The sequence below is a fragment of the Rana temporaria genome, chromosome 5, assembly GCF_905171775.1.
Source record: "Rana temporaria chromosome 5, aRanTem1.1, whole genome shotgun sequence".
NCBI classification, from domain to species: domain Eukaryota; kingdom Metazoa; phylum Chordata; class Amphibia; order Anura; family Ranidae; genus Rana; species Rana temporaria.
Window position 1 is genome coordinate 13226564 of NC_053493.1, and position 19819 is coordinate 13246382.

At 45.1% G+C, this 19819-nt stretch overlaps 1 protein-coding gene across 1 annotated transcript in view; it reads right to left on the reverse strand.

Moving 5' to 3' along the window:
* The window catches only part of OBSCN (obscurin, cytoskeletal calmodulin and titin-interacting RhoGEF), a 640872-nt gene that overhangs the window by 112799 nt on the left and 508254 nt on the right, over window positions 1-19819 (reverse strand). The window contains exon 103 of the mRNA XM_040354276.1: window positions 2289-2419. Coding sequence (XP_040210210.1) covers window positions 2289-2419 — 131 coding nt within the window. The remainder of the gene's footprint in view (window positions 1-2288; window positions 2420-19819) is intronic.

Consider the following 19819-nt stretch of genomic DNA (forward strand, 5'->3'; position numbering starts at 1 on the left):
TGTCTAAGCATTTAGCTCAAACGGCAATGACTATGTCCAGCTATAAATGATGTGATATATCATATATACGTGATATCCGTCATAAATGATTTATCCCGTATATCACATAAACGATATATATTATTGCAGCGGATTAATTTGCGGCTTCTAAATCGCCCCATTAAATGAGCATCATTGGTAATTATTTCCCATAGTGATACATTACAAATGAATGAACAAAAAAATTTTAAATTCTAAATCAAAGCCTTTTGTATCGGTGCTGAAAAAATCATCCAGCAGGCTGGCAAATTCTTGCCATGCAATCAATCCCTGTCATTTGCTCGTGTTTGTGTTATCACTGATCAGTATTTATATTTATTTATTTATTTATTTATTGATACTTAGCACTTTCACCATGTCCGCGTGCTAGGTTGCGCGGAACCCCTCACCTCTTTCAATCCCTGCACATTCGCTGCTAGATTGGAGTTTTTTTTGTAAAGGGGGGCAATACCCAAACTGTTACCCCCCCCCCCCCAATGTGAGATTTAGAAGCAGCCATGTGCTACTTCCATGGTGGAGAAGCTGAATCTGTTCAGCTTTACTGCAAGTCATATCGTTGCCCCCAGAGCCATTCAGAAAATGACAGCTTCAACCCAGCCCTTACCCCACAGGTCTTCCTATTAGTGAGATTCCCTTGAATATCGGCACTTGTTGTGTTGCCTGCGATGCTGGCCGGCTCCTGAATGCTGAATGAGCCACGAATGGACCATTAAAGAAATAATTAAAAATATAATACAGTAAAACCTTGGTTTGAGAGTAACTTGGTTTGAGAGCGTTTTGCAAAACAAGCAAAATGTTTGAATACATTTTGCCTTGATATACAAGCGATGTCTTGATATAAGAGCAGCGTCATGTCACAACTATAGTTGAAGAGTATAAAAGAGAAGAGAGGAGCCTCCTAAGTGTAGCAATATGGTTACATTTAATGAAAGTACAACATTTAGCAACTTATTGCTACACTTAGGGGCGCCTCTCTTCTCTTTTATACCCTGTAAAAACAAATGCTTTGATATACAAGTGCTTTGGATTACAAGCATGTTTCTGGAACGAATTATGCTCGCAATCCAAGGTTTTACTGTATAATAAATAAAATGAATAGTCAATAAAAAACACATTATATATTGATATAGATATATCAATATGAATGGACCATGAATGGACCATGAACTGACCATGAGTGGACCATGAATGGACCATGAATGAACAATGAATGGACCATGAATGAATAATGATTAGACCATTAATGGAGCACAAATGAACCATGAATGGATCACGAATTAACCATGAATGGACCATAAATGGACCATGAATGAACCATGAATGGAACATGAATGGACCATGAATACACAATGAATGGACCATGAATAGACCATGAATGAGCCATAAATGTACCATGAATAGACCATGAATGGACCATAAATGTACCACGAATAGACCATGAATGGACCAAAAATGAACCATGAATGGACCATGAATGAACCATGAATGAATAATGATTAGACCATTAATGGACCACAAATGAACCATGAATGGATCATGAATGAACCATAAATGGACCATAAATAGACCATGAATGGACTATGAATAGACCATGAATGGACCACAAATGAACCATGAATGGACCATGAATGAACCATGAATAGACCATGAACGGACCATAAATGAACCACGAATGGACCATGAGTGAACCACGAATGGACCATAATTAGACCGTGAATAAACCACGAATGGACCATAAATTAACCATGAATGGACCACGGATGAACCATGTATGGACCATGAATGAACCACGAATGGACCATGAATGGACCACGAATGAACCATAAATGAACCATGAATGGACCATGAATGAACCATGAATGAATAATGATTAGACAATTAATGGACCACAAATGAACCATGAATGGATCATGAATGAATCATGAATGGACCATAAATGGACCATAAATAGACCATGAATGGACTATGAATAGACCATGAATGGACCATAAATGTACCATGAATAGACCATGAATGGACCACAAATGAACCATGAATGAACCATGAATAGACCATGAACGGACCATAAATGAACCACGAACGGACCATGAGTGAACCACGAATGGACCATGAATAGACCGTGAATAAACCACGAATGGACCATAAATGAACCATGAATGAACCACGAATGGACCATGAATGAACCATGAATGGACAATGAATGAAGCATAAATTGACCATGAATGAAGCACGTCTCGCTCCCTACTCACTCGTCCCCTTGCCATCCTCCAGCGGCAGGTAAGTGGTGTCGGTGGTCTCGATGTAAACTTGGCTGTGGTGGATATTCCAGAGCTGAGAGCTGGGTCTCCCGCGGTACCACTCCGATGCATCCATCTGAAGCCTGGGGAAGGAGAAAAAATAAATAAAAAAAAGGGAACGTTTTTTTTTTTCCTCCCAGCAGCTATTTTTATAGCGGTATGTGACTAAGACAAGCAATCTGTTCACAGGAGGAGAGAGAATGACATCCTACCTCTCGTCTGCTGCAATTCTGTGATTTCCCCCTCTTTTGCCTTTTTTCTGTGCATGTTCTATCGCAGCGCACAGCAGCGGGGCCTGCTGTGCATAATAACGCAGCCGGCTCGGGAAGGGTTAATGAGCATCCACAACGTGTGCCTGAGGGCTTAACCCCTTGCCTGCTGCCTCCCCATCACATGCTGCAGAGGCACGGTTAAAAAAAAAAAAAAAAAGGCATAGAAAGAAAGAAAGAGAGAGAGAGAGAGAGAGAGAGAGAGAGAGAGAGGGAGGGGGGCACCAGGCACGGATCGCAGGCGCTCGCCAATCCTCCCTGATTTGCATTAAAATCTGTTGTCCCAATGTCCCTTCATCCTCACTCTGACGTCCCCAAATAACGAGCACGTCAGCTGCGGATTGGACGGAGGGATCGCATGCAGACCGATGAGATGATAACAATAGTAATTAGAACAATAATAATAATAATAATAAAAAGAAAAATACAATAAATAGATACAATTGTATAAAGCACAGAAGGAATCCTATACAGGCTGGGAATATATATAATAAAGACCGATCCCTCCCACCACTCCTTATTTGCTGCCCCCCTCTGCCAATCCCATTTCTGGTTTCCTGTCAACCTGACAATACAATTATCCAGGACATTGAGCAGTTTGTGTCCCACGTGTCTTCCTCATCTGGTGCATAAAAAACAGTCCCGAACCGTCCTCTCTGCCCCCACCCAACCACTGACCCAATAATATCTTTACCACAAAAAAAGAACCCCATTGTGGGCAGAATTTGTCTGGGGTTTCTCCTATTCTCCGGAATCGTCTTCCTTGTTTAATCAAAATGAAATAAGCACCTTAACCACTTAAGGACCGGACCAATATGCTGCTAAATGACCCAAGGGGTTTTTACAAATTCGGCACTGCGTCGCTTTAACTGACAATTGCGCGGTCGTGCGACGTGGCTCCCAAACAAAAATTGGCGTCCTTTTTTTCCCCACAAATAGAGCTTTCTTTTGGTGGTATTTGATCACCTCTGCGTTTTTTTTTTTTTTTTGCGCTTTTAAACCAAAAAGTGTGACAATTTTGAAAAAAAATACAATATTTTTTACTTGTTGCTATAATAAATATGCCAATTTAAAAAAAAAAAACACATATTTTTTCTCAGTTTAGGCCAATACGTATTCTTCTACATATTTTTGGTAAAAAAAAAAAAAAAAAAAAAAACGCAATAAGCGCAAAAGTTATAGCGCCTACAAAATAGGGGACAGAATTATTATTTTTTATTATTTTTTTTTTACTAGAAATGGCGGCGATCTGCGATTTTTATTGGGACTGCGGCGTTATGGCGGACACATCGGACACTTTTGACACATTTTTGGCGCCATTCACATTTATACTGCGATCAGTGCTATAAATATTCACTAATTACTGTATAAATGTGACTGGCATTGAATGGGTTAACACTAGGGGGTGAGGAAGGGGTTAAATATGTTCCCTATATAGTGTTCTAACTGTAGGTGGGGGGGGGGTGACTGGGGGAGGTGACCGATCTGTGTCCCTATGTACAAGGGACACAGATCGGTCTCCTCTCCATAGACAGCACCGCTGTCTCTGTGTGAGCCGGCAATGACAGATGATCTCATATGTTTACATATGAGATCATCTCTCATTGGCCGCACAGATCGCATCTCAAATAGCCACTCTGATTGGCCGTTCATGGCGATCTGTAATTGGCTGTGTCCAAGGGACACGGCCAACACAGAAGTTCCCCGCTGCGCGCTCAATTGACATCTAGTTGGATTTTGAGATCCGCGCTGTAGCCGTCATTTGACTATAGCGCGGGTCTCAGGAGGTTAATCAAAACAAATAAGCAACTTAAAGGGGTTGTAAAGGTACAATTTTTTTCCCCTAAATATCTTCCTTTACCTCAGTGCAGTCCTCCTTCACTTACCTCAGTGTTTCTCAATTCCAGTCCTCAGGCCCCCCCAACAGGTCAGGTTTTCAGGATTTCCATTATTTTGCACAGGTGATTTGATCAGTTTCACTGCCTTAGTAATCACCACAGCCTTTTCATCTGAGGGAAATCCTGAAAACCTGACCTGTTGGGGGGCCTGAGGACTGGAATTGAGAAACACTGACTTACCTCATCCTTCCATTTTGCTTTTAAATCTCCTTATTTCTTCTGAGAAATCCTCACTTCCTGTTCTTCTGTCTGTAACTTCACACAGTAATGCAAGGCTTTCTCCCTGGTGTGGAGTGTTGTGCTCGCCCCCTCCCTTGGACTACAGGAGAGTCAGGACGCCCACTAACACACAGCTCCTTTCTCTATCTGCAATGTAGAGAGCGTCCTGACTCTCCTGTAGTCCAAGGGAGGGGGCGAGCACGACACTCCACACCAGGGAGAAAGCCTTGCATGGTGGGGAGTTACAGACAGAAGAACAGGAAGTGAGGATTTCTCAGAAGAAATAAGGACATTTAAAAGCAAAATGGAAGGACGAGGTAAGTGAAGGAGGACTGCACTAAGGGAAAGGAAGCTATTTAGGGAAAAAAATATTGAACCTTTACAACCCCTTTAACGTAGGGTGACCAGACATCCCCAGTTTCAGGGGACAGTCCCCTGATTGAGGACACTGTCCCCGGACCAAGTCTGTCCCTGGTTTTGTCCCCAGATTGGATTCAATAGGGGGCAGGGGCAATTTCAAAGACAATCAGTGCAGAATTAAAATAAAAAAAATTGAATTACACCCCCCCGCTCCGCCGTGCCTACTAGCATAGGGGGGTTGTATTTTTCCCATTATCTGTGCCCCTTTCTGATGATCATGTGCTGGTCGGAGCGGAGGGAATATTTCTTCAGTTTCGGGCACATGCCCATTCAGCTTCACTCGCATGTTATTCTGCCTTGGCTCAAATCCTGGCCAGCCACCTGCCTATCTCCTTGCCGTCCCTGGCGGAGTGATCTTCCTCCACTCCCCATCCAGTAGTAGCCGGGGTCCGGAGAGTAAGACTTGACAGGCTGTGAGGCGGCGACGGGCAGAGAGTCGCAGATTGTTGCCATTACTAGTAAAAAAAAAATATGTCCCCGGATTTCATTTTAAAAATCTGGTCACCTTACTTTAATGACTTCAGTCCCCTGGAAGAATTGGCTGCCCAATGACCGGGCCATTTTTTGCGATTCGGCACTGCGCCGCTTTAACTGACAATTGCGCGGTCGTGCGACGTTGCACCCATCCACACATGGGGATAACGCCCCTAGCTATCTTCCTAACCTCCCAGGTCCATTTTTGACCAATATAGAAAAATTACCCCATGAGATCCATTGGCATCTGGACAACCACCTGTCTGCATACACATCAGCAGGTTTTGGAGTTCCATTCTTCAGAGGGGGGCGCTGGGAAGCTATCATTTTTTATCTTCTCCTGCATATAACTCATGCACACGAACTACGCTGGGGAGATCCACATCTACTCTATCTGCGAATGTCAAATCTCACATAATATCCACTCCTGAAGCCCCTGATGATGGCTTGATAAAAAACCAGAAACGTGTCGAACAGCATCAACCATTTGGAGAGTGTTTTTTATGTTACAGTTTACGTTGTCTATTGTATTATGTTCTGTTTTTTCTTTTTGCCATCCGGCACACACATTGCTTTTTGGTGATTCCATTTGGATATGGAATATGTTTTATGTTTGTATGTACTTAGGTGCTGAATGTGCGTTCAGAGCCAATGTCAATAGGTCCACTTTGTCCCAATAAACATATTTTTCATATCTATATTGTGTTTTGGCCTTCAAAGTCCCATTCGGGGGGTTACCTTTCTCTTCCTATATATCAGGGATGTGGCCAACACCACAATTGTTGGATTCAGCAGCACCTCCTCCTATATCCTTGTTGTAGCTAGTGTGCCCAACTACCATCACCTCTATCCACTGCCATCTCCCTTCCCTATTGTATCTAGTGCACCCAACTGCCATTCCCCTAGCCAGGGCCAAGCACCTTCCATATTCTATCTAGTTTTATCCAACTGCCATCACCTCTATCCAGTACCATCTCCCTTCCCTATTGTATCTAGTGTACCCAATTGGCATCACCTCCATCTACTGCCATCTCCCTTCCTTATTGCATCTAGTGTACCCAACTGCCATCAACTCCAGCCACTGTTATCACCCTTCCCTATTGTATCTAGTGTACGCAGCTGCCAGCCCTCTGCCAGTGCCAAGTACCATCTTTATTGTATCTAGTGTACAGACCTGGCATCACCTCCATCCACTGCCATCTACCTTCCATATTTTATATACTGTACCCAACTGCCATCAACTTTATCCACTGATATCTACCATCCCTATTGTATCTAGTGCACCCAATTGCCATTCCCCCATCATGTGCCAAGTACCTCCCTTATTGTATCTAGTGTACCCAACTACCATCACCTCTATTCACTGCCATTTCCCTTCTCTATTGTATCTAGTGTACCCAACTTCCATTAGCTTCACCCACTGCCATCTTTCTTTTATATTGTATCTAGTGTACCCAAATGCCATTCCCCCAGCCAGTGTCAAGTATCTTACTCTTTGCATCTAGTGTACCCAACTACCATCACCTCCATCCACTGCCACCTCCCTTCCCTATTATATTTAGTGTACCCAACTTTCACCCCCCCTGCCGGTGCCAAGTACCTTCTTCCTTATTGTTGCTAGTGTACCCAACTACCATCACCTCCATCCACTGCCACCTCCCTTCCCTATTATATTTAGTGTACCCAACTTTCACCCCCCCTACCGGTGCCAAGTACCTTCCTTATTGTTGCTAGTGTACCCAACTACCATCATCTCCATCCACTGACATCTCCCTTTTCTATTGTATCTAGTGTACCCAAATGCCATCTCCCTAGCCAGTGCCAAGTACCTTCTTTATTGCATCCTGTGAACCCAATTGCCATCACCTCTATCTGCTGCCATGCCATCTTCCTTCTCCTTATTGTATCTAGTGCACCCAACTGCCATTCCCCCAGCCAGTGGCAAGTACGTTTCTTGTTGTATCTAGTGTAGCCAACTGCCATCACCTCTATCCAGTACCATCTCTCTTCCCTATTGTATCTAGTGTACCCAATTGGCATCACCTCTATCTACTGTTATCACCCTTCCCTATTGCATTTAGTGTACCCAACTACCATCACCTCCAGCCACTGTTATCACCCTTCCCTATTGTATCTAGTGTACGCAACTGCCAGCCCCCTTCCAGTGCCAAGTACCTTCTTTATTGTGTCTAGTGTACCCACCTGCCATCACCTCCATCCACTGCCATCTACCTTCCCTATTGTATTTAGTGTAACCAAATGCCATCAACTTCATCCACTGACAACTCCCGTCCCTATTGTATCTAGTATACCCAACTGCCATTCCCTCACCATGTGCCAAGTACCTCCCTTATTGTATCTAGTGTACCCAACTATAATTACCTCTATTCACTGCCATTTCCCTTCCCTATTATATCTAGTGTACCCAACTTTCATTAGCTCCATCCACTGCCATCTTTATTTTATATTGTATCTAGTGTACCCAAATGCCACATTCTCAGCCAGTGCCAGCCAGTGCCATCCTTATTGCTAGTGTACCCAACTACCAACACCTCCGCCCACTGCCATCCCCCTTCCCTATTGTATCTGGTGTACCTAACTGCCATCTCGCCAGCCAGTGCCAAGTACCTTCCTTATTACATCTAGTGTACCCAACTACCAACACCTCCGCCCACTGCCATCTCCCTTCCCTATTGTATCTGGTGTACGTAACTGCCATCTCGCCAGCCAGTGCCAAGTACCTTCCTTATTACATCTAGTGTACCCAACTACCATCACCTCTATTCACTGCCATCTTCCTTCCCTAATGCATCTAGTTTACCCAACTGCAATTAGCTTCATCCACTGACATCTCCCTTCTCTATTGTATCTAGTGTACCCAACTGCCAACACCTCCGCCCACTGCCATCCCCCTTCCCTATTGTATCTGGTGTACCTAACTGCCATCTCGCCAGCCAGTGCCAAGTACTTTCCTTATTACATCTAGTGTACCCAACTACCATCACCTATATTCACTGCCATCTCCCTTCCCTAATGCATCTAGTGTACCCAACTGCCATTCCCCCAGCCAGTGCCAAGTACCTTCCTTATTGTATCTAGTGTACCCAACTACCATCACCTCCATCCACTGTTATCTCCCTCCTCTACTGTATCTAGTGTTTCCACATGCCAATCCCCCAGCCAGTGCCAAGTACCTTCCCTTTTGTACCTAGTGTACCCAACTGACATCACCTCCATCCACTGCCATCTCCCTTCCCTATTGTATTTAGTGTACCCAACTTCCATCCCCCCAACCAGTGCCAAGTATCATCCTTATTGCATCTAGTGTACTCAACTACCATCAGCTACCAACTACCATCAGCTCCATCCAATGTTATCTCCCTCCTCTATTGTATCTAGTGTACCCATCTGCCATCACCTCTATCCACTGCCATCCTCCTTCCTAGTTGTATCTTGTGTACTAAACTCACATCGGATCCATTCACTGTTATCTATGGTACCCAACTGTTATCTCCATTCACTGCCATCTCCCATCCCTATTCTATCTGTTGTACCCAACTGTTATTATCTCCATTCACTACCATCTCCCATCCCTCTTCTATCTATTGTACCCAACTGTTATTATCTCCATGCACTGCCATCTCCCATCCCTATTCTTTCTGTTGTACCCAACTGTTATTATCTCCATTCACTGACATCTCCCATCCCTATTCTATCTGTTGTACCCAACTGTTATCATCTCCATTCACTGCCATCTCCCATCCCTCTTCTATCTGTTGTACCCAACTGTTATTATCTCCATTCACTTACATCTCCCATCCCTATTCTATCTGTTGTACCCAACTGTTATTATCTCCATTCACTGCCATCTCCCATCCCTCTTCTATCTGTTGTACCCAACTGTTATTATCTCCATTCACTGCCATCTCCCATCCATATTCTATCTATTGTACCCAACTGTTATTATCTCCATTCACTGCCATCTCCCATCCCTCTTCTATCTGTTGTACCCAACTGTTATTATCTCCATTCACTGCCATCTCCCATCCATATTCTATCTATTGTACCCAACTGTTATTATCTCCATTCACTGCCATCTCCCATCCCTATTCTATCTATTGTACCCAACTGTTATTATCTCCATTCACTGCCAATTCCCATCCCTCTTCTATCTGTTGTACCCAACTGTTATTATCTCCATTCACTGCCATCTCCCATCCCTCTTCTATCTGTTGTACCCAACTGTTATTATCTCCATTCACTGCCATCTCCCATTCTATCTATTGTACCCAACTGTTATTATCTCCATTCACTGCCATCTCCCATCCCTATTCTATCTATTGTACCCAACTGTTATTATCTCCATTCACTGCCAATTCCCATCCCTCTTCTATCTGTTGTACCCAACTGTTATTATCTCCATTCACTGCCATCTCCCATCCCTCTTCTATCTATTGTACCCAACTGTTATTATCACCATTCACTGCCATCTCCCATCCTTATTCTATCTGTTGCACCCAACTGTTATTATCTCCATTCACTGCCATCTCCCATCCCTCTTCTATCTGTTGTACCCAACTGTTATTATCTCCATTCACTACCATCTCCCATCCCTATTCTATCTATTGTACCCAACTGTTATTATCTCCATTCACTGCCAATTCGCATCCCTCTTCTATCTGTTGTACCCAACTGTCATTATCACCATTCACTACCATCTCCCATCCCTCTTCTATCTGTTGTACCCAACTGTCATTATCTCCATTCACTACCATCTCCCATCCCTCTTCTATCTATTGTACCCAACTGTTATTATCGCCATTCACTGCCATCTCCCATCCCTATTCTATCTATTGTACCCAACTGTTATTATCTCCATTCACTGCCATCTCCCATCCTTATTCTATCTGTTGCACCCAACTTTTATTATCGCCATTCACTCCCATCTCCCTTCCCTATTCTATCTATTGTACCCAACTGTTATTATCTCCATTCACTGCCATCTCCCATCCCTCTTCTATCTGTTGTACCCAACTGTTATTATCTCCATTCACTCTCATCTCCCATCCCTATTCTATCTAAAGTTATTGCAGATCCTTTTTTTGGAGTGTGCAATTATCATTCCTTTATTATTTGTTGTGCAGTGTTACATAATATGTAGGGACTTTATAAAAAATGTGTGATAAGAATAATACATAACAAAACGAATAATATGTAATAATAATAATAATAATAATAATAAAAAATAGGATCAGCTCAGCAGCAGAGCCTGTGCAGAAATCCCATTGAAGCTGTTGTCATATTATGTAAGCTTCTTACACTCCTCTGACCCGCCAAACCAGAACCCATCTGTTACAAACAACAGAGATAAAATACAAAAATGTAAAGTGTTTTATTTACCAAATAATTTCTATCTCTGTTTAGCCAGACCTGTGATCCAGGACATCAGAACCATGTCAGTGACCTCAATTCTTCCCACTGAAGTTAAGCAAAGTGTCTTGGTTACCGACAGTGGCGGCTGGTGGGCTTTTCTTCCTGGGGGGGGGGGGGGGAACAACCAGCACTACCCCCCCTCCAGGTGGCGTGGCACTAATGCACCCTGTGATACATTTGCCTATATGTCTCAGTTTACTGCTCCCTGCTAGCCAGGTTATTGATGTGCTAATGTCCCCTCACTATTTCTAAAGGTTAATTGATCTATTGTGTTGTGTGAAGGAGAGCTGGGTTTAAGTGGCTTGTGTTAATTATTCTGATTGCTTCATTGTGGTAATTATCTCTCTATATACGGGGTCGAGCGGTCTGGTTGATGTATTCAGTACAGCTAGTGCTCAGCGTCATTGATGTCATTGTCTAAAGAAAATGTGTTTCAGCATCGGCCCCGTCGTGTCTACCTAGTCATCTGTATGGAAGCCCCAGTGTGAGGGGGGCGGAGATTTGTCATTGTAACAGTTTTGGAAATGACATATAAGCTGTGTGTTATAACATTAAAGTCTGTGTTGTTCAAGCAGTAAGCTGGTCTCATGTGTGGCTTTCTGGGCGATTCCAGGGATATCCCTCCTCGTGGAATATTGGGGTGATTTTCGTTATGGGAAGAAGGGAACGTTGACAGGGATATCATACCGATACCGTCACACACCCCCCACACTAAGGGCGGCCGCTGGGGATCGCGGCACTGTCAGAACCCCCCCCCCCCTCCGGAAGGTCCGGCACTTGTTATGCGGCAAGCTGTGTCCTGCTCTCCTCCTGTGTCCTTCGGGCAGTGGCGGCTTCGGCTCCAGCGTGTCTCCTCTTCCACAGCGCTAGGCATCCAATAGAATTGCCTGACGCAGGGCTGGGACAAGGCCATTTGGTGCCCAGGGCGAAGATGGCAAACTGCGCCCCCCCCCCCCCCCCCGTTTTTAAGAAAGAATCAATGTTGTTTCAAAACTGGCGGCAATTGATGGGGCAAACTGACAACAAGTGATGGTTACCATTGTTGCCAGTTTGCCCCATCAATTGCCGCCCGTGTGTTCTGCCTGTGTGCCCATCAATTGCCGCCAGTGTGCTGCCAGTTTGTCCCATCAATTGCCACCAGTGTGACCATCAAACGCAGCCACTGTGCCATCAAACACAGCCACCTAGTGGCTGTGTTTGATGGCACAGTGGCTGCGTTTGATGGGCACAGCTGAGTGGCTGCGTTTGATGGGCACAGTGGCTGCGTGTGATGGGCACAGTGGCTCCGTGTGATGGGCACAGTGGCTCCGTGTGATGGGCACAGTGGCTGCGTGTGATGGTCACAGCTGAGTGGCTGCGTGTGATGGGCACAATGGCTGCGTTTGATGGGCACAGTGGCTGCGTGTGATGGGCACAGTGGCTGCATTTGATGGGCACATTGGCGACAATTGATGGCACAGTGGCTGCGTGTGTTGGCACAGTGGCTGCATGTGATGGCACAGTGGCTGCATGTGATGGCATAGTGAGGCTGCAATTGATGTTCTTTTTTTTTTTTTGCTAGTCAGAGAAGGCAAGCATGGCTCAAAATAACACAAACACTTTTTTTTTATTTGCCATTTTTTATTAACAAAGTGCTGGTCACCTCAGTCAGCCTCCTCCACCAGCATACTGGTGGCAATTGATCGGGCAAACTGGCAGCACGCTGGCGGCAATTGAGGGGCACAGTGTGGCAAACTGGCAACAATTGATGGTTACAGTGGCTGCGTTTGATGGGCACAGTGGCTGTGTTTGATGGGCACAGTGGCTGTGTTTGATGGGCACAGTGGCTGCGTTTGATGGACACAGTGGCTGCGTGTGATGGACACAGTGGCTGCGTGTGATTGGCACAGTGGCTGCGTTTGATGGGCACAGTGGCTGCGTTTGATGGGCACAGTGGCTGCGTTTGATGGGCACAGTGGCTGCGTTTGATGGGCACAGTGGCTGCGTTTGATGGGCACAGTGGCTGCGTTTGATGGGCACAGTGGCTGCGTTAGATCGGCACAGTGGCTGCGTTTGATGGGCAAAGTGGCGAGAATTGACGAGTGGCACAGTGGCTGCGCGTGATGGCACAGTGGCTGCGCGTGATGGCACAGTGGCTGCGCGTGATGGCACAGTGGCTGCGCGTGATGGCACAGTGGCTGCGCGTGATGGGCACAGTGGCGACAATTGACGAGTGGCACAGTGGCTGTGTGGGAGAGGCACAGTGGCTGCATGTGATTGCACAGTGGCTGCGTGGGAGAGGCACAGTGGCTGCATGTGATGGCACAGTGGCGACAATTGATGGCACAGTGGCTACGGTTGGTGGGCACAGAGTGGCTGCATGTGATGGCACAGTGAGGCTGCAATTAATGTTTTTTTTTTTTACAGAAAAGTTAAGCTCAAAATAACACAAAATCATTTTTTTAAACTGCTTTTTTATATTAAAAAAATTCTAATTTTTTTATTAAAAAAATGATGGCCATCTCAGTCCAAGATGGGCACAGTGGCTGCGTGTGATGGTCACAGGGGGGGGATTGGACTGAGATGACCATAATTTTTTTAATAAAAAAATGAGTTTGTTATTTGTATTACTTTTTCTTACTTTTTACAGTCAGTAGTAGCAGGCGCAGCTAGTGAAGGCAGGCGCAGCTAGTGAAGGCAGGCGCAGCTCTGCAGCAAGCTCCTCGTGGCTTGTTCTTCACGCGCCGACACAGCGAGTCCCTGTAGGCTGCGCGAGTCCTCCTCCCTCTCTCACCTCTCACCTCGCCTCCGGCGTGAGCCGCGTGACGTCACACGGCGCACGCCGGAATCAACCAAATTAATCCTCCATGGGGGGGGGGGGCGAGGAAACGCAGAGGAGGAAAGGGAGCCCGAGCCAGGAGCGCAGTCGGTCGGCACAAAATTTCTAAAGTGCCACTGCGCTGTCTATGAAACGCACTGCCACTGACACACTGATCCAACTAGTGTGTCGGCCGCGGCTGATTGCGCCCCCCTCTTGTACAAAATGGTAGCGCCAAGGGCACTCGCCCCTCCCGCCCCTGCCTTGTACCGGCCCTGGTGACGCTTTGGCCAATCGGGAAACAGGTCTCACTGACCTGCCTCCTGATTGGCGGGGAGTAACTGTAGTGTGGAAATAGCGAAAATTAATTTGCTATGGTCACACAATTGGGTGGGATCGGGGCGCACTCTCTGCGCCCCGAGCCCACTCTATTTAGAAGCCTATTAGAGCCTCTTAGCCAGATTCAGGTAGCGTTAGGCCGGCGTATCAGTAGATACGCCGTCGTAACTCCGAATCTGCGCCGTCGTATATTTAAGTGTATTCTCAAATTGAGATACTCTTAAATCTAGCTAAGATACGACCGCTGGCGCCGTCGTATCTTAGCTGTCTATTTACGACGGCCGCTAGTGGCGTGTACGCTGATTTATGCCTAGAATGCGTAAATCAGCGAGATACGCCTATTCACGAACGTACGCTTGCCCGTCGCAGTAAAGATACGCCGTTTACGTAAGGCGTTTTCAGGCCTAAAGATATTCCACCAAAAAGATGGCGCAGCCAATGTTAAGTATGGACGTCGGAAACCGCGTCAATTTTTTTAAATTTTTACGTCGTTTGCGTAAGTCGTCCGTGGGGCTGGCCGTAATTTACCTTCACGTCGAAACCAATAAGTCTTTGCAGCGTAATTTGGAGCATGCGCACTGGGATACGTCCACGGACGGCGCATGCGCCGTTCATTCAAAACATCAATCACGTCGGGTCACGATTCATTAGCATAAAACACGCCCACCTCTTCACAATTTGGATTAGCCGCGCTTACGCCGGCACATTTACGCTACGCCGCCGTAACTTAGGACGCAAGTGCTTTGTGAATACAGCACTTGCCTCTCTAACTTACGGCGGCGTAGCGTATATGAGATACGCTACGCCTGCCTAACGTTAGGCACGGCTACTTGAATCCAGCTATCTGGCTCTAATCAGGTGCTTCAAAAAACACCCCCCCGCCCCCGCCATAGGAATTCATGTGCCCGGCATTCTGAAAGGGGTCAGGCACATAGATAGGGAAGGCGGCATGGCACGGGCCGCCCCTGGTCACTGAACTGCCCCACAATCTGCTAAGTAGCCAATAAATAAGAAGTAGCAGCGCACTGATGAGGTCATCACTCTTTTCTTTCCTTTTGTTAACAAGATTCCACTAGAGTTACAGCACTGCCCGGTGTTGTATATAAATGGGAACTATTTTAACTTCCAATGGAGGTATAATTGCATTCAGCAAGACTTGTAATTTACCCAACCATGCCAAGCTGGCCCTTGACCTTCATTGTAGAAGCAGCAGCTTAGCATGGTCAAGAACTAGGGGCCAGATTCAGGTAGAAGTGCGGCGGCGTAACGTATCGTAGATACGTTACACCGCCGCAAGTTTTCATCGCAAGTGCCTGATTCACAAAGCACTTGCGATGAAAACTACGCCGGCGGCCTCCGGCGTAAGCCCGCGTCATTTAAATGGGCGTGTGCCATTTAAATTAGGCGCGCTCCCGCGCCGGACCTACTGCGCATGCTCCGTTTCGTAACTCCCGCCGTGCTTTGCGCGAAGTGACGTCATTTTTTCGAACGGCGACGCGCGTAGCGTAATTCCGTATTCCCGGACGGCTTACGCAAACGACGTTCAATTTTGAATTTCGATGCGGGAACGACGGCCATACTTTATACAGCAATACACTTGCTGACTAAAGTTAGGGCACCAAAAAAAAAGTGTAACTTTGCGACGGGAAACTAGACTAGCGGCGACGTAGCGAACGCGGAAATCTGTCGTGGATCGCCGTAACTCCTAATTTGCATACCCGACGCTGGTTTACGACGGGAACTCCCCCCAGCGGCGGCCACGGTACTGCATCCTAAGATCCGACGGTGTAAAACAATTACACCTGTCGGATCTTATGGATATCTATGCGTAACTGATTCTATGAATCAGCCGCATAGATACTCTGAGAGATAGAGCAGTAATGCGGAATGCATAGTGCCCCCAGACACTGATCTTGGCTCTGTGTACTCGGAGCAGAGATCAGAGTCATGTGACAGAGAGCCCACCCCCCCTACAGTTAAAAAAACAAGGCAGGGAACACTTAACCCCTACAGCGCTACCTAGTGGTTAACCCCTTCACTGCCAGTGTCATTTTCACAGTTACCAGTGCATTTTTATAGCACTGATCGCTGTGAAAATGACAATGGTCCCAAAAATGTGTCAAAAGTGTCCGATGTGTCCGCCGTAATGTCAAGTCATGAAAAAAAAATCACTGATCGCCGCCATTACTACTAGTAAAAAAAATAATAATTAATAAAAATGCCATAAAACTATCCCCTATTTTGTAAACGAGAGAAAAACAAAAGAGAGAAGCGCCTCTGAGTATACTGCTTTTAATTTAAAACATAAAAATATATCCAGCACTTACATCAAAGTAGTATGGTGCAGTCGTGGAAGCTGGCGTGCATCTATGGCAGACAGTCCGCAAAGCATGAGAGATGGGCAGCCGGAGAGAGCCGGGGAGAGAGACGGCTAAGTCCTAGTTGTTATGCCGCTGCTGGGCAATGGAATCATCAGCTATTGCGTGACGTCAGGTCGGACGGAGGCTGAGGGGGACCACAACGCGTTTCAGAGCCTGCGCACGGAAAAGACCAGCGCGCTCCTTTTTCAAGTGTAATGAATGGAAGACAGAGCTCATATTTTAAACAGTCATGTGATTAGTGCCGACCAATGGGCGTACAAGGATAACGAGCAAAATCGAAATAAATGGAATTGCTTGGTTGAAACTGACAGCGGGACAAAAATTATATATATATATGCTTAAAATGGAAAGGTATAATCTAAATAGGGTGAATATTAAGTGATTATCTATATATGTATAGTGAAAGTAACTATATATACACATATAGTGGGGGAAGCATGATTAAAAAGATTAAAAGATAAAAGCTACGTATTAAAAGCATTGGACACTAGAGGGCCGCCAGAGTAAAAATATATATAGAGCCGGTGCCTCAGTTTAAAGTTATATTATAATAGGAATGCTTATAGGGGGCGTTGCTTAGGGTGGTGGCAATAAGACCCGCAAATCTGTGATGAGAGAATATGAATATAAACATGACATGAAATTAAATGTAAATATAAGTAAGAATTAATCATATCAAAAAATAAAATAAAATAAATAATAAAATACAATACAAAGACAAGTAGGAACAATCATTGAATATATCAGGCCTAAATGTAAATGGAAAATGATACGTAATAGAGTATAGGGGGATATGGAGGGTGGGTAGGACTGCATACATAAACACACATATGCATGCATCCACATATACATGTTGAGATGTAATAACACAGTGAAGTTAAAATGTAAAGAATATGTATATTTGGGTATTTAAAGAATGGCATTAACATCTAATTCTTCGTTGAGGCCGAGAGGAGAGAGACAATCAAGAGTGAATATCCAGAAAGTCTCGCGTTCGCACAGTCTGGAAAAACGCTCAGCCTCAGAGAGGCCCCTAGGTATGGATTCAATGACCCATACCCGTAGGCCCTCCGTAGACTGGTCGTGATGCTCCAGAAAATGGCGAGGCACACTATGTTCATCGCATCCATCTCTCATGCTTTGCGGACTGTCTGCCATAGATGCACGCCAGCTTCCACGACTGCACCATACTACTTTGATGTAAGTGCTGGATATATTTTTATGTTTTAAATTAAAAGCAGTATACTCAGAGGCGCTTCTCTCTTTTGTTTTTCTCTTGTATACACCGAGCTGGCTTCGCTCCCGGATAGCAGCCCTGAACTACTGCCTTCAACCACATCAGTTCCTCATTTTCATTTTCATCCTCCACAGCCTTTTTAGGCAGTTTTGCTGGGACTGAACCTATCATGGATTTTTGAATAAGAACTATCATACTGCATATCCCCAATGTGTTTTTGTGATTTTTATCTTAAACCAATCGATTCTTTCAATCAATTTTATTTTTATTATTTTTATTAATTTTTAACCCTTTAGTTGATTGTTGTGTGCAAACACCCTGAGCGCTGTACTCCATCCATTTGTCCCTATTTTGTAAACAGTAAGGGCCGGATTCAGAAAGAAATGCCTAGCTTTAGGCGGGCGTAGCATATCTCAGATACACTACGCCGCCGTAACTTAGAGACGCAGGTCCCGTATTCTGAAACAACTTGCGCTCAAGTTACGGTGGCGTAGTGTAAATGGGCCGGCATAAGCCCGCCTTATTCAAACTAGGCTGGTAGGGGGCGTATTGTATGTAAATGATTCGTGACCCCACGAAAATGACGCGCTTAACGAACGGCGCATGCGCGTGCATGCTCGGTATCACGTCAAATTTTTAAATTACGCCCACTCAATGCTTAGTCAAAGTGAACGTAACCTACGCCCAGCCCCATTCACGGACGACTTACGCAAACGACGTAAGCGACGCAAAATTCTACGCTGTCCCGACGTCAATACTTAACATTGGCTACGCCTCATATAGCAGGGGTAACTTTACGTCGAAAAAAGCCTTACGTAAACAATGTAAATCAATGCGCCGGGCGCACGTACGTTTCTGAATCGGCGTATCTAGCTCATTTGCATATTCTACTCGTAAATCTACGGAAGCGCCCCTAGCGGCCAGCGCAAATATGCACCCCAAGATACGACGGCGGAGGAGACTTAAGCCGCTCGTATCTAGGCAACAGTGAGGGGTGTTTCTGATTCTATGAATCAGGCGCAGAGATGCGACGCCTCACACTCAGAGTTACGACGGCGTATCTGGAGATATGCCGTCGTAACTCCTTTCTGAATCTGGCCCTATAACTTTTGCGCAAACCAATCAATATACGCTTATTGCAATTTTTTTTTACCAAAAATATGTAGAAGAATACGTATCGGCCTAAACTGAGGAAAAAAATGTTTTTTATATATTTTTTGGGGGATATTTATTATAGAAAAAAGTAAAAAATATTGAATTATTTTCAAAATTGTCGCTCTATTTTTGTTTATAGCGCAAAAAAAAACGCAGAGGTGATCAAATACCACCAAATAAAAGCTCTATTTGTGGGAAAAAAAGGACGTCAATTTTGTTTGGGAGCCACGTCGCACGACCGCGCAATTGTCAGTTAAATCGACGCAGTGCCGAATCGCAAAAAGTGGCCGGGTCCTTTAGCTGCCTAAAGGTCCGGGTCTTAAGTGGTTAAAGCAGCTCATTCATTTCAATGGGCTCCCCTACATACAAAGATCTCACAAATGAAGTGCAATTTTCTGCAAACAAATGTGAACCTAGCCTTAGAAAACGATACAAAATTGCTTCTATATTTGGAGATTTATATCACTCGGTGTTGGATGCTACTTGAAGTTTTTATATTTCGATTTTTAAAGATGGGTGACTACCTCCCCCTATGAAATGTATTTTCCATTTGGAATCCCCCGATTGAAGTCCTACGCGTTACGTGTGACAGGCAGGTAATTGTCTCGTTCTGCCCACATTCAGCAGAGGAGCTCATGGAAGGAAGGTGAATGACAGCGATTTTACACCCTCAGAACTGTCTATCTACAACAAGAGTAAACCCTACACACATATATACAGAAGAGTGGCCCAGATTCAGGTAGCAATTGCGCCTGTGTAACCATAGTTACGCAGCGCAATTGCTTACTTGTGCCGGCGTATCGAATGCTCCTGATTCAGGAACCTCGATACACCGACTGCAGCCTAATATATGCCTGGCAT